Below are 16,181 nucleotides of genomic sequence, written 5' to 3'. Positions count from 1 at the left end.
AACGACCCCCTCTGAGCCTCCCACTAGGCTGGTCTCTTCCCTCTTTTGAGAGCCAGGATTCACTTGCTTCTCCATCTCTCTTTTTTCTAGCTCAGGACACCTATAGGAAATCTTCCCTTGTTGAGCTCTCTCCTTTTTTTCAAGTTCTTACAGTACGTACAGCCTGAGATATTCAACTTAGTTCCTACTTCTATACACCCCACCAGTGTATTGAGAGATGTTATATCTCCCCTCTTCCTTGACGGCAGGGCCCTACCATAGATTTCTATATCTCCTGTAGCATCTGTATGTAGCATCTTCAGTAGCATATATACATGTATCAATACATACATGCATATGTACATACATACATTCATACTGATTATATAGTTGGTGCTTGACTTGTGTTTGTTGATATACAGATAGATAACATTTTTTTGAGGATAAATGTGGTCAGAGCAGCTAACTCTGCTGTATTATCTTGACAACTTCAGCTACACAGAGCAGTCCTGACTCTTAGGATGTTTTGCTTATGAAAGCAAGAACATGGAAAAAGAGGGAAATGTGTATTTAGAAAAGTAATTTTCTCTTAATTCGTTGGACAGATATTTGTTGAGTATCTCCCATGGGCCTGGCACTGGGAGTAGAGTGGGCTTGAGGCAGACAAGGGCCCTCCTCTTATGTGTTTAGAGTCGCATGGAGCAGACAGATAATTAAGCACTAAACAGAGAAACAAGATAAATCCAAATAATGTTCAGTCCTATGAGGCAACCAGAAAAGAGAAGCACGGTAGGGCGTGTGCTACTCGTCACGGGCAGAGGTGGGAGAAGGAGGACAAAGACAGCTCTAGATGGCCAAGGTGGGGATTGCTGAAGAGTTGACATTGGACTGAAACCTGAACGAGAAGAAGGAGCGGGCAGTGATGATCCTGGGGGCAGCCTTGGAGGTAGAGGGCACAGCACATAGCAAAGACTGGCAACGGCGAACAAGCTGGGCATATTCTGGCAATGGAGAATATTGAGTACTAAAGGAATACGGAAAATGTGGTAGACTATGTGAGTAAGCCGGAAGTGCATCTGTGCACACCCACAGTATCTGTAGGAGAAAATGAAGGAATCTATTCTCAGGTTTTAAATCATTCCCTAAAGGAGCTATATCTATATAACGGAGGTGTCAGGAAATCTAGGAGTTTCTTAGATCCTCAACAAAATTGCAAACTCTCTGAGGGCAGGGAATCTCAGTATTCTTGTGTCCCACCTCGTAGCATGACACCAGGCACAGAGAGAAGATATTTGATGAATTAACGCATGGAGAAAATGAATAATTGCCCAAGACTGAGATTTCATATGTTAATATTATTTACTTTTAGTTTGTCTTTCTGTCTCAATTTAGCTTTGCATTTGTACCAAATGCAATCATATAAACGGGAAAAAATGCTGAAATGTGAGAAAACCATCTATAAGGTCTTTAATAATTCTAAGAACCAGAAAGAAGATAGAGTATGGAAACTGGCAAGAGCACACTTAACCTATTAATATATTGTTTGCATTTTACAGTGAAAATGCTGATTTCTCGCGATATGCCATGTCTGTAATTTGGAGGCTAATGTGTGTGCAGTTTCTTGTAAAAGAGCTCTTAAGAGTCTCAACCTTAGGAAATAAGTAGCTTTCTTAGGTTCTAATCAGAGGATCTTCTTGAAAATACAAATTGCAATTGTTTAAAGGGGAAAATAAACAACTTCCATCAAATCATGGACCTTATGATTTTTAAAATCCCAAACTGCTTTGTAAATCAAGATTGACCTATGTGTTTTAATGGCAAGCTCTCAGAAAAACTCTTGGGAGTTAATAATCAAGTTAATGCAGCAATTCTAAAGCCCATTAATCTGTATTTGTTTTTTTTTTTTTTAACATCTTTATTGGGGTATAATTGCTTTACAGTGGTGTGTTAGTTTCTGCTTTGTAACAAAGTGAATCAGTTATACATATACATTTGTTCCCATATCTCTTCCCTCTTGTGTCTCCCTCCCTCCCACCCTCCCTATCCCACCCCTCTAGGTGGTCACAAAGCACCGAGCTGATCTCCCTGTGCTATGCGGCTGCTTCCCACTAGCTATCTACCTTACGTTTGGTAGTGTATATATGTCCATGCCTCTCTCTCGCTTTGTCACAGCTCACCCTTCCACCTTTCCATATCCTCAAGTCCGTTCTCTAGTAGGTCTGTGTCTTTATTCCTGTCTTACCCCTAGGTTCTTCATGACATTTTTTTTTCTTAAATTCCATATATATGTGTTAGCAAGAGAAAGACAAATACTGTGTTTGTTTTAATAAATCTTACTACACACATAATGCACAACTGAGAGGTATTATAACCTGGGTAAGGTCACTTTTCTTGTGTAGGAACTACAAAATGGGAATTGCAATTCACGTGTCAAAAAATGATTTTATTAAAAATTATCAGTTTTCATGAGACTGCCTCTATTTCTGGAATACAAATGCTCTTTCTATCTGAATCAGTCTTTGAACCAATGACAAAATTAAAATTGTATCTATTATCTGCCTGGATACACCTGATTCAATTAAAATTTTTCTAAAAAATAAATTATGTGCTGTAAGAATTATAGGAAAATAACATTCATAACTCTTGGTTGGCAGACCAATTGTTCATGGCATTTCTTTACATAATTAGGGCTTCTACTAAAGTTAAAAAGAACTTTCTGTGCTTGACATTTGGATGAACATTGGTGAGGGAAAGCATACCTTTTCCCTAAGTTTCTGTAATACACATTTACAAACAGTGCTTTGTAGATAAACTTCCAAGAAATTTGTTGTCACATTTGCCTGCTGGGTATAGAGCTCAGACATGGTTGGGTTTGCAAGATGAAACAAATTAATGCTTATCAGTCCCAACCCGAGGTTTTAGTTAATGTCCTTCCATGCCTTCCCAACCCCCGCAATTGCAGTTAAAGTTCAACCATTCAGGTTTTAAGTGCAGCACAGCGAGACTGTGATCGATACCATCAGGCACATAGACTGTGCTTTGCTATTGGGTCAGACAGCCAGGCAAGAAGAAAGCAGTGCCAACCCTATTATAAAATCCCTGCTCGTTAGGGTAACTCTGGGAGCTTGGCAACACAGTGTAGCAGAGAAGGCAGATTCTCGTGTTGTTTACTTTTTATGGAATTAGGATGCCATGAAGCAAAGAAGGCCCACTGGATCTTCTTCTAAGGGCCTTTCTCCATTACGAGGACCTAAGTCTAAGTGTCTCCTAGTGGTAGAGTCCAGTGTGTAGACCTTGTCTACTGGATGGCTGATCGTTACAGCTCCTCCAAGGAGGATTTCGTGTATGTATTGTAGGATATTGCCAGTAAGCATCTGTTATTTCAGTGGATCTGTCCTGCTCAAGTGACCCTTATAAAAATACATGTTCCATCAGCTAAGCTTTCTTAATTGAGACTTGGAGCTGACAAGGCCACAGTTAATATTGCTTCCTGCCTGTCTGAGTGTATGTTCACTGTGAGTGACGTATGGATGTATCAGTAAGCCCAACCATGAATCCTATTAGCTTAGGAAATACAGAACACTTTTCTCTTCTGGCTTCTGCAGGACTAGGCAGGCTTTATGAGGGTGAGGAAAAAAACTGGTCTGGTTGAGGACCCTGTGGATTACAATCACCAACACGTTGGAAGATTTCTACATGAAATACGTAGCCCTAGGTAGGAACAACCACGTCATTTGATCCCAGAGTGATCATTTGATTTGCTGACATAAAGCTGTATTTATTTATAGCTTCTGGCCAAGATAACCCCATTGTCAATAATGACAATAAAAATAAAAGAAGTCAAGTGTTCCCGGAAAAGTATGCTTTTATTTTTTGACCTAATGATCGGGGTTTAATGAAGCTATTGTAATCTTTAGAGCACCATCGTGTTGTCTTTCTTTCCCATCTAGCCTCCAACTTCTGTGATTGCAGGGACCATAATTGGTGCATCTGTACTAGTAACTAGCACAGTCTCAGGGACGTGGTAGATACTTAAAAATATCTGTGGCATGAATGAATGTTCTCTGCAGTTGGGGCATCTGCAGGAGCAGTAGACAGCATTTTCTGTCGACTTTTACCCTGGAAGTTCGGTAGGAGAAACAGGCATAAGAAACATGGCGTATTCTTTCTGAGCGGTCTTCATCACTCAGCTCTCCTAAATCATTTGACATTTGCGTCTGTAGTTACCCTTTGTCTTTACCATTCCTAAATAATAAACAGATATTTATGGAATCCCTGGTCTTAGCCCAGTGTCTCTGTGGGTTTTGTATTTCACTTGTGTCCTCCAAGTTCAGTGCTCTGTTCTATGTTCTCATGGCCTCTGTAATCATCTCTCTCAGGGGAGCCCTGACCACCCTGTGTTGGTCGTTGCTGGATTACTCATTGGCCTTCCCCTTGGACTGTCAGCTTCACGAGGCTGGGATCTACTTTCTTCTGTATCCCCAGTTTCTAATTGTTTGACCTACTGTGGACTTGTGTTGATATTTATGGAAGGAATGATTAAAGAAATGAATGAATAAGATGACCGTATTCGATGTTAGATCATCTTTAGGCACTCATTTTCAGATGCAGCTGGAGAAGTGAGGTCCTGTGGCATGGTGTCCATAGTTGTTTTGATTAACATGTTGCTGAAACCTGTATCTGGCCTTGACTGCTATTGATGTGGTGCCTTGCTAATGTGTTTCTCGGCTCCAAGTAAGGGGCTCAACAATTAAATGATTAAAATGATCTTTATATAGATATAGCACTAAAAATGAGAGATCTGGTTGTATAAATTACCAAAGGTCTACAGGCATAGGACTTAAAATGAATTAGGTCAGAAATTTGAATGGCCTTTAAAATGCAGCTCATGGCAGTGGCTCTTTGCTTTCTGCAGGGTTCTTCTCTGGGGTGTTGCTGTGATACGAAAGGCTTCAGGTCAAGGGTTTGAAGGTGAATAAAAATTCCAAGGAGATGAAGTAAAACAAGAGTCAGATAATACATCCAATGAAATGGTTTTCAGGATAAATAACTGTACAGTTTTAAAACAGTGAGTTTAAAGTTTTCTGTTAAATAGAAGTAATACATATGGTATTAAATGGAAATACTATCAAGGATATAATATAGTATGCCTGTTTTTTCCCAGAGACTGCCTCTTACTATTCATGTAGTTACCACATAAGTCTGGGTGCCGTCCTCATATCCCTAGTCCGTGATAAATCAACTTTAAATGGTATATATTGACATCTACACACTATAGAAAAGGAGGATAAATTGAGTCGTTTGTACTTCTCCTTCTATTCCTGCCAATATTTCGTAATAAAATTATTATTTTTAGTTCTGTTGGGCAGTGCTATAACCTTTAATTATTTGCTTGAGTTTCCATTTTTTCGGATTCATTGTCATTTTTGTTGTCTTTCTTGCTATCTCATGATGTAAGATGAGGATGCTGGTGACTTTACTACCTGTCCTTCCTCCTGTTCCGTGTCTTACCTCTGCCAGCCCTGCTTTTACTTTTTCACTAACATGAAAGTATCTTAGTATTTATATTCTGTTCTTCAGGGAGGGTTTTAAAGATGATTTAAAGGGAAAATTGAAAACCAAAGACAAGAAGTGACTTGCCTGAGGTCTGCTTAATGTTAGAGTTGGGACTAAAGCCTGGGGCTTTTGACTCCCAATCTAGTGGGCTTTCTAGATAAACTCGTTGACCTCATTCATCAGGTGTGTATTGAATGCTTATTCTCTGCCAGGCACTACATTAAGTACCAGTAATACAAAAATAATAAGAAATTCTCTCAAGTCTCATACTGTCATACAAACAGGAAAGACAGATGTGTAAACAAATAACTATGTTTCAGTGCAATAAGGTGCAAAGGAAGGTGTTGTGTAGCTTTCTTTTTTTTTTTATCTCACAGTCAGAGATTAGAGAAATTGATACATTGAGGAGACAGCATTTTACCCAGCTAACTTACGCATGTTTGAAAAATAAGTAAGACTTTGCTAATATAGTTAAAGAGAAGTAATTTAAATTGTCTCTTTCGAGACTAAGTATAAAAGAAAAATTTTTATAAATTTATAACTATAAATTATATAATAAATCATGTTATATGTGTTTAATAAGTTTTTATGTGAGAATATCCAGATATTCTTCAGTTGTCCTTATAGGTTTATTTAATATTTTGACTTTAAGTCTAAGCGTTATGCATTTTTTAAAAATAGATCTTTTTTATGGTGACTTGTGAACTTTTTCCTTTCTTTCTTCCTCCCTCAGATTTTCATCACTGTGAATTGCCTGAGTACAGATTTCTCCTCCCAAAAAGGAGTGAAAGGACTTCCTTTGATGATTCAGATTGATACATACAGTTATAATAATCGTAGCAATAAACCCATTCATAGAGCTTATTGCCAGATCAAGGTCTTCTGCGACAAAGTGAGTAAAGATGACAGTTTGTCATAAAGGTATTTTTGTTATTAGATATTGCTTTAATGACATTTCCCCCTTGTCACCTTCTCTTGTCTAGTGGTGTCAAAATAATCACTTACTAATCACAGTGGGAGTGGTAATCTTTCATTCTCAGTTCCTATTAGATATCTAGGGAGTCATCAATCAACTGTATTTTTTCTTTTCAGTCAATCATTCTACCACTAATTTAATGACTGATTGACATTGCACCGTGCTATGAGTCTGATTCAGTTAGATAACTGAAATAATAGATTGTTTTTAGTGGATATATAGATCCTGTCCCAGAACATATCGATGTAACCGCTATTAATATATGGGTTAATTGGGATCTCAGCTAGAGCCTTTTGGAATGGAAATGGCACCTCTAAAATAAGTTCATTAGCAAACATGCTTCAGCAGAAGATGTCGTTTTTGAACCTTTTTGAAACCCCTCATAAAAGACAGAGCAATTAAAATGGCAAAGATTAAAATCCCGTGATTATGTGACAAGAGACCCTTACAAAATCCCAAATGTGAATGGGACCAAGCATCAACAATTTCAAGACCTGTGTGATGTCGGCATCGTGAGAGAAAGTAGTGGGCCCACTTGATGACCAAAGAACAGGGAACCTACCAAAGTGACCCATGGTACCAGAGAGAGAAGTGGGCCATCAGAGGACAGTATGTGAAACTAGGGTGGGAGGGGATGGATTATACAGACTTCAGTTTACTGGTGGGTGCAAGGGGACAGAACATGGAAGTGTTCTGGGCTCTATAAACTCCGGAAAGTTATAAATTGAAGCTCCCTGGTAGGATAAAATCCTGCTCTGAGAAGAGGCTGCTGGGAGTAGAATCCAAGTTGACTTGAACAAAAGCAAAAACAAAGGTTCAAAGGAAAGAGAAGTTCCAAATAAAAAGGAAGAGGGGAAAAGATACAGAGTAGGCAGATCTCAGGAAATACAGGACTATTTTCTTTTATCACTTTGTGAACACAACTGAAGGAGGAGCATGAGAGCCATGAAGCTAAAAGAATTGTCCTAGTTCTCTCATTTCACTTAGAAATGACCAGCAGAAAAGAAAAACAGTTGAATCCCATACAGTCTCATGAAAAAAATAATTAAGATCAGACTGACTTCCTGTGGACAGTGGATGCGTGCCAGAAAGACATGCCCACAAAACAGGTGAAACCTATAGCCTAATGTTCCAAAAATGGGCTTAAAATTAACATAATTTAAAAATTTTGAAATTAACAAAATCATGGAAATTATAAAGAGCAACATAAATCACAGTTTGAAAAACTTAGACATGAGGTGTTCGGAGAACAGAATGATTTGAAAAGAGATATGGTAGAATTCAGGAAAGAATTTAGAAGTAAAAGATTAAAATATTTCAGAAGAAAAGACTACACTACAAGCAACACAAGAGTGAATAAGAAAAGAGAGTGCCTTAATAGAAATACAAGTTGGAAAACAGCAAATTCTTAAAAGTCAGAAGAAATGAAGAAACAATTAAGAGAAAATAATAGATATAGAAGAGAGGTAAAGACGATCCAAGAGACATATAATACGTATCTTTCAGGAAGAAAGCTAAAACAATGGAACAGAAGAAATGCTAAAAATGATAAATCAGGAAAAGTTAAAATAAAAAGTATACATTTTAAAATGGGCTACCATGCATCTGGGAAAGTTGACCCAGGATGACTTTAAAAATATTCTTTGAGGGCTTCCCTGGTGGCGCAGTGGTTGAGAATCTGCCTGCTAATGCAGGGGACACGGGTTCAAGCCCTGGTCTGGGAAGATCCCACATGCCACGGAGCAACTGGGCCCATGAGCCACAACTACTGAGCCTGCGCGTCTGGAGCCTGTACTCCACAACAAGAGAGGCCGCGATAGTGAGAGGCCCACACACCACGATGAAGAGTGGCCCCCGCTTGCCACAACTAGAGAAAGCCCTTGCACAGAAACGAAGACCCAACACAGCCAAAAATAAATTAATTTTTTAAAAAAAGTAACAAATGTTCAAGTACAATTGGTGTCTTTAAAAAAAAATTCTTTGAGCATCTAAGAAAAATAAAATAGACAATGAGTCATTTATTTTTTTAAACTAATTTTTACTGGAGTCTATAGTTGATTCACAATGTTGTGTTAGTTCCAGGTGCACAGCAAAGTGAATCAGCCATACACATGCATATATCCACTCTTTCCCAGACTCTCCTCTCATATAGGCTACTACAGAGCACTGAGCAGAGTTCCCTGTGCTACACAGTAGGTCCCTATTAGCCATCTATTTTATAGTAGATAAGGAGTCATTTATAAGGAAACTTTTATCATCAAACTTTTCAACAGCAACACCCTGTCAGAAGACAATGATATTTAAAGTAATCAAATAAAGATGTGAGCCAAGGATTTTATATCCAGCCAAGCTGACTTTCAATTATATAGATGACAGGCAAAAGCAAAACAAAATAAAACAAAGAAATAAGACCACCAACGAACAAACAAGCAATCAAAAAATCCAGGGAATATCTCTTCTTGAGGAATCTATTAAAGAACAAGCTTTAGACACCAGTATGACTGTAAAGACATTGATAAAAGGACTGATGGTGAGCATTATGTGTATATTTACCTTGGATCTAATTCTAAAGGATGGGAAAGACAGTAATGGCAATGTGATATGTAGACATAGTACAATTATTTAAAAATTGGGTAGGGTGGGGAGACACTATGAAAAATAGAATAAGGTGGCAACTGCTTATAGGTGTTAACTGGACGTAAAAGGGTGAGTTCAGATAGGTCCCGGGGAGAGGAGAGGAAGGGGAAAAAGAGGTTAGTGGCTAATTCAGAATTGCCAGCACTCTTAAAGGTGCTACAGTCAGATGTAGATCAAAGATCTACCACGCCATTAAAATGTCCGAGTTGTAGTTTAGCAGAGATAGAGAGTAGGAAGAAGTGGGCCTCTGTGAACAGAGGCAGAGACGGTCATGAGAAAAGAGAAGGAAACACATTAACTAGAACTGCACTGAGTTTAGGGACGTGGGGCATAGCAGTGCCTCTAAAATCTCGATAGCCTTTCAGGTCATGATGACTTCAGCTAGTGCTACTCGTCAGAGCAGCACAGCCCTCTCGGGGACAGTTAGGCAGCCCCCACGATACAGAGGAGACACAGTTAAGTCAGTAAGACACGGTTGTTGTGTAGAAGAGAAACCTGCCAGCGAGCACAAGTAACTCTCCAGAGTCACACGGCGAAAAAGTAGAGGAGCTGGATGCAAATCCACATCTGATTCCAAACTCATACTCCTTATATCTTTAATTCAGCATATTAAACATTAAGAAAGCATTTTCAAAGGACATACAACGTGGAATTTTTAAACTACATGTGGGAGAACGTTTAAACAATTTGAATTCCTTATTTTATTCCAGAAGTTTCAAGGGAGATGGTAGAATCCCCCTCAGTGAATCTCCTTCTTGGAAGGGACGAGAAAGATTAGGATCAAGGAGAAAGGGAGGGAAGGATTGAATGGAGGCCCTGGGCAATCCATTTGCCTTTATGTCATAGTTGGAATTGAAAGTAAGAAAGAGAGGGCTTAAGGGATACTCATATAATTATTTTTTTTTCCAGTGTTGAGGTCATAAATACTAAAAATCAAAACAAAGCAAAAATGCAGAATACATAGAGTTGTATTGTTCACCTGTGCCCTAGAATGAGAGGGACTCTAAGAAACCAGTGACGTAAAGAGTTTCTAGTGGGTAGTTTTTAGTTTACGTTTCCCAATGTTGCGTGTTAGGAAACTCATAAGGAAGAAATCTCATGGGACAAGCAGGGTGTATTAACCTTAACTGCTATTAATTTTTCTGATAAGCTAGAAACAAAATTTTTTTGCTATAATTTGTCATCATATTTGTAGCTCTGATTTCAAAACCCAAGGAAAACTCACGCCTGGGAAATTAAAAAGAGAAAAAGTTTAATTCTTGCACTTTTCAAATGGGTGTGTAAATGCAAATGATTAATTTGAATTTTCCTCTAAAGCAAAAGAATTAAGAGCTATTCCATTTAAAACTGTAAATTTCCCAGTCACAGTCTAGAGTTTTAAACAGATGGTATTCTGCACTATTTATAGTTCCCCAGCTTGATTTCTAATTAATGCACCTGTGAGATTGCAGATGAAGATAAAGTCCTTCTCTACCTTTTTTTGATATTATGATACTTCTATTAAAATACATATGTTTATGGATTTAAAAATTTAGCATCTGCTATATGGCTGTACCTATATCAATACTTATGTCTATATCTTTATATCCGTATTTAATTACTTCCATTATCTTTTGAAAGACAAGAATTATATTGCTGAAGACAGTGACTATATATTGTTCAAAACTTGAGAATAAAGCCACATTCTCTTAAGAATTTTTTTCTCTTTATTAATTCTTGTTTGGAATGATCTTGGAGACAATGACTGTTGGAGATTATGAAAAGCTAAAGATATCCCTCTGAACTACCTTCTTAGCCAACTTAAATAGGTTAAGGCCACATTTCATATTTTCTATTTCTTCCTGGTTCAGTCTCGGAAGGTTGTGCATTTCTAAGAATTCGTCCATTTCTTCCAGGTTATCCATTTTATTGAAGGCCACATTCTTAAAATAAACTTAAGAGAAACAATATAAGTGTCAAATAAAAAAATAAAGATAGCCATCCTTTCTCAAAAGGTGGCAAAAGTGATCACAATATAATCAGGAAATCCTCAGGCATAATTTTTTTTTCTAATTTAACACTCCATAGTGAACATATAAGTTGGGGAATTTATTTTCAAATGGTAAATTTGGTGTTTGCAGAAAATATACTATTCTGGAAGAACTAGACTTTTTTGTGCTTTAATGAGAGTGAAAAGATTATTTTCTAGAAGCTTTAAGTCACAAATAATCAAAGGAACGAAAGGAATTCTTGGAAGGTCATGTTCAAGGATGCTTTCTCTATGTTAATTGAATGTATCAAAGCTGCCCTGGGTCATTGTGAAGTCAAAGCCTTATTTTAGATATGAGAACTGCGGCTCTCGAAGTTTGGATACTCTCAGAATTGTTTTGGTGTGCTGATATCTGAGACTTCTGGGCAGGAAATTTCTTACGTAGATGTGGTACTAGGACTAGGCTCTATGGAGAGCTACTCTGTGTTTTATGTTAATCCTTTGGATTTGGCATATCAAAGAATACCTGTAAAATAATAAGCAGGTGACTTTATTTCCTAGTAATTGACATTGAACATATAGAATTCCTGAAACAGATTAATTTCAGACCCTTTTCTCATAGCAGTTGTACAAAATAAAACACCAATTTAAAAATAAAATTGCTTGACAAACCTTAGGGTATGTCTTTGGTGAGTTGTAATTTATATAGATGAATTTCCATATTTCTGCTTACATTAAATACTGTATTGTACAGACTTTCAAATACAGAGAAAAATGTCTTACTTGGACACAATAAAAATGAATAATAGGGGCCTTTTGCTTATATTTCACACCCATTTGAACAAAGTCATGTTTGTACATTTAACACTTTATTTTCTGAAAATATTATACGTTATCTAGACAAAGAACTCTACAAAACCTTAGTATATCTTGAAGAGACTTGCAAAGGAAATATTTCTATATTTTTTCTCCCTCTTTCTATGAATTTCTATGGTTTATAAACATCAGTGACAGTTCAAAACTTGAAGCACTGTGAAATAATTACTCCCTTTTGGTAGTAAGTTTTTTGGCATAAAAATGCGTATTTAAAATATCTGATTAAACTATTATAACTATCCAAATCTTACCTATGTAAAGCTCTTAGAACTCACCTGCCACAGAGGAAGTGCCCCATAAGGATTAGCTGTAATCACTCATTCTTCAAGAATCAGCTCTAAAGCCATGATGGATACCTTGATTGACCATACATCCCTGTTGTGTCATGGCCTTACTTTGGCCAGAATTGGGAATCAGCTTTTTTTAAAAAAGCCAGTTTGATAAGCAAACTCTATATTTCAGTGTTTTAATTCAAACCATTTGTGTGTCCTTTCCTGTGAATTGCCTATTTCTTGGCTCTTGTCTATTTCTTTATTGGTATGTTAGTTGTTTTTTTCATTTGAATCATTATTTATATATTAATGATTTAACACTTTATATGATATTTTATTGCAAGTATTTTCACCAATTTGTCCTTTGCCTCTTTTTAAAATATATTTATTTATTTTCATTTTTGGCTGCGTTGGGCCTTCAGTGCTGCGCGTGGGCTTTCTCTAGTTGCGGCAAGTGAGGGCTACTGTTCATTGCGGTGGCTTCTCTTGTTGCAGAGCAGAAGCTCTAGGCGCACGGGCTCTAGAGCGCAGGTTCAGTAGTTGTGGCTCATGGGCTTATTTGCTCTGCGGCATGTGGGATCTTCCCTGACCAGGGCTTGAACCTGTGTCCCCTACATTGGCAGGCGGATTCTTAACCACTACACCACCAGGGAAGTCCCCTCATCCTTTCCTTTTTAATCGATTTGTGTGTGTGTTTAACAGAAGGAGTAAGTTGTATACTCTCAAATCTGTCTCTTTTGTGTGTGATAACTTGGGGGCAGTCTCTAGGGGTAGAGGTTGCTGGCCAGTCCTTACTTTACTATTCCTTAAATCCACAAAGGGCAGGACCAGTAAATGCAGATCTGAAATCTAGGGGAGGAGTCTAGGCTGGGAGTGTGTATCTGGATGTCACCTGTCTAGAGCATCATGGAAATATGGGTGTAGATGAATTCTTCTGTCGTAAGAATGGAAAGAGAGAAAAGAAAAGGAAACTGTGTTGGAATGTCTGTATTTGGGGAGTGAGAAGAGGAAAACGAGTTAGCAAAGCTGACCAGAAAGAGAAGATATTCAAAGAATCATGGACGGCCAAGAAGGCAAGAGACATAAGGTGACGGTCAACTGGTTAAGCCAGATGGATTTGGCAAGAGAAGCCAATGAAAAAGTCAAAATACAAGGAACAGAGGAGCAAAAAGGAGGCAAATAGACCAGCCTCTTTTCTATTCGGTCAAATGAGCACCATCTCCAAGAGCATATGAACATATTAAGACAAAACCCCAAATCATACTTGTATGTACAAAATGATCTTAAATCCTCTGTAGTTTACTTATGCCCTCCCTCCTTTCCTCTACTGTAATGATTTTTTATAGTTCCATACCAACGAGCAAAGGAAACATTTTATAGGGAATTCGCACTCAACTTTAATGCCCCCCCTCCGTGCCCAGGAGTGATGTTAACGAGCTGATGCTTCATCCTACAACATTTTATTATAATCAGTAAAATTACTTAACCGGCTTCACTGCGATAGGGAACAGGGGGAACTCTGGGAAGAGTGGGATCCCTTGGAGGTCAACAATGTACTGTAAACTAAGGAGCAGTCTCAGCCTTCAGAGTGGAGGCCTGACCTCGCCGGAGGATGGAAACGGGGCTGCCTGGCTCACCTCCCCACGTGTTGTTTCTTATCCCTGTGGCTTGTGTGCAGACAGTTGCTCTGGTCACATGCCTAGCGTTGTCTGCATTTGTTTTTCCCTGTCAGGGAGCAGAAAGAAAAATCCGAGACGAAGAGAGGAAGCAGAACAGGAAGAAAGGGAAAGGCCAGGCCTCCCAAACCCAGTGCAACAACTGTGAGTGTGGCTGCGAAGGGGTAGGCTTTGTCTGGGCCAGGTCCACTGGGGAATGGGTGAAAAAAAGAAGTGGGTTGCGGGTAAAATATGGGCATGCAAGGGATGGCTTGCTTTTCCCTAGCAGTGGAGGAGGGGCGAACTGTCCCTGTTAAACGTAAATAGAATCACATGATCACAATGTTCGAACTAGGAGGGATTTTCTAATGTCAAGGAGACCAACATCCTCCTTCTCCAGACAAGGAATCTAGGGCACAGAGAGGGACAGGAGGGCAAGAGGGGACCGGAGCTCCCCCTCAGGATTGCTCACGCCAAGTCCACTCTCTTTCTGCTGGTTTGGTGGTGGGAGAGGGGAGGCTTTTGAAGTGTGTTCACATCTATGGTGTTTGGGAATCTTCATAGGAGACCATCATGAACTGTAGCTAAGATTAGATCTTACAGGTGAGAGTTTAGTCATTCACAACCCTCTCACTTATGGGTTTTGTGATTGTGTCCAGCCTCTGATGGGAAGTTGGCGGCGATACCGTTACAGAAGAAGAGCGACATCACCTACTTCAAGACAATGCCTGATCTGCACTCCCAGCCCGTCCTCTTCATACCCGATGTTCACTTTGCAAACCTGCAGAGGACAGGACAGGTATGGCCTCCCTGCTAACATCTGCCTGCCATCCATTCACTGGGCTGGTAGAGCCTTAAGACAGCATCACTTCAGGCACTGTTGATCTTAAAAATAAAACCCATGAATTCAACAAAAAGGCAGCTCTTCCCTACAGAAAATGGAATTTTATAGAAAGGAATGTCTCAGGAGAGGAAACCAACTTACTAAGGGGAAGGTGAGAGTGAGCTGATAATCTCCAAGTGTTGACAAAGCAATGAAAGAGGAAGAAAGTAAGAAGGCTGATAACCTGTAAGAAAAGTTTTGTTTTGTTAGTTTTGTCATGTGGGATCCACCTGATGCGATGGAGCCCCATCTAATGGTGGGAAATTGAACTGCACCCATAACTTTAGAAAGTTGCCCAAGAGGAAAAATTCTTTGATTAAATAAAACTCTATCAAAAAAAAAAAAAAAAAAAAAACTCTATCAACAATTTTTCCCTTAGTAAATTAACAGTTTCCATTGAATAGGTAAATAATTTCACACCAAGGGAAAACTGAGATTGTAGACAAGCCTTTTTAAAAAAGTTCCTGTCTTTTAAGTATATCTATAAGTGAAATTATAGAAATAATATTATAATATAAAGATCCAATAACTAACTCATTATGGTAGCTCAAGTTGATGAAATGTTATGCAGCCACTAAAATTATATTTATGAAAACTATGTAGCAACATAGGAACTCATTACGATAATGTTCAGAGGGGAAAAAAGTACAATAGCCATTTGTATCTATACTGTGATTCCAAATATATACCTGAATTTAAACAAGACAAATTGTAATACTTGATGAGTAGGGCTAGGAGATGGATGATTTTTTGTAATGTCTTTAGTATTATTTTTTTTATGTTATGAATTAAAATTGTGTGAGATAATTACTTCCCCAGCACTAGCCAGAATTGTCTTTCACCAAACCAGTTGGGTTTAGTGACTCTTGTATTGATTAGTTTTCCTTTAAACACAGAGTCCTCTGAGGAAAGGTCTGTTGAGAAATAGGTGCATAATGACACATTCCAGTTTTTCTTCCATTCTAAGTGTTCAGACACTCATTAGAATTGACCTTAGTCTAGGAGCAGAAATCATTATCAGCTTGACTTTCTCTTTCTGGAGAATATTTTGTGTATGAGACAAAACAGTTGTACAACCAGGGCTTTTTTTTAAAGTTGCTGTTTTTGACACAACATGGCAATAAAATACCCATAGTTTTTTCTTAGAGTGCATTCCACTAAAATGTAGCATTCCCATCTTGTCTTACTTGTTTGATAGGAAAAGGACACAAGGAGGAAGAATATTATGATTTATTAAGCTATGAGGGCCAGCACCTATTTTTATTATTTTTAATTCCCAAGAACATGATGGTGATTTGTGTATTTACAGTCTTCGTAAATACATGGGATTTTTTGAAGCTAGGTGTCCACACCTTCCAGGAGAGAGGGGGAAACTGAG

At 38.4% G+C, this 16,181-nt stretch overlaps 1 protein-coding gene across 2 annotated transcripts in view; it reads left to right on the top strand.

Moving 5' to 3' along the window:
• The window catches only part of GRHL2 (grainyhead like transcription factor 2), a 160,410-nt gene that overhangs the window by 114,695 nt on the left and 29,534 nt on the right, over positions 1 to 16,181 (top strand). For both annotated transcript variants that reach the window (XM_024756625.1, XM_024756623.1), the window contains exons 9-11: positions 6,269 to 6,427; positions 13,998 to 14,085; positions 14,580 to 14,719. In XM_024756625.1, the coding sequence (XP_024612393.1) occupies positions 6,269 to 6,427; positions 13,998 to 14,085; positions 14,580 to 14,719 (387 nt within the window). The remainder of the gene's footprint in view (positions 1 to 6,268; positions 6,428 to 13,997; positions 14,086 to 14,579; positions 14,720 to 16,181) is intronic.

The sequence above is a fragment of the Neophocaena asiaeorientalis genome, unplaced genomic scaffold, assembly GCF_003031525.2.
Source record: "Neophocaena asiaeorientalis asiaeorientalis breed wild unplaced genomic scaffold, Neophocaena_asiaeorientalis_V1.1 scaffold29, whole genome shotgun sequence".
Taxonomy (NCBI): Eukaryota; Metazoa; Chordata; class Mammalia; order Artiodactyla; family Phocoenidae; genus Neophocaena; species Neophocaena asiaeorientalis.
Note: the sequence above shows the minus strand (reverse complement) of the source record. Positions and strands in the feature narration are given on the sequence as shown.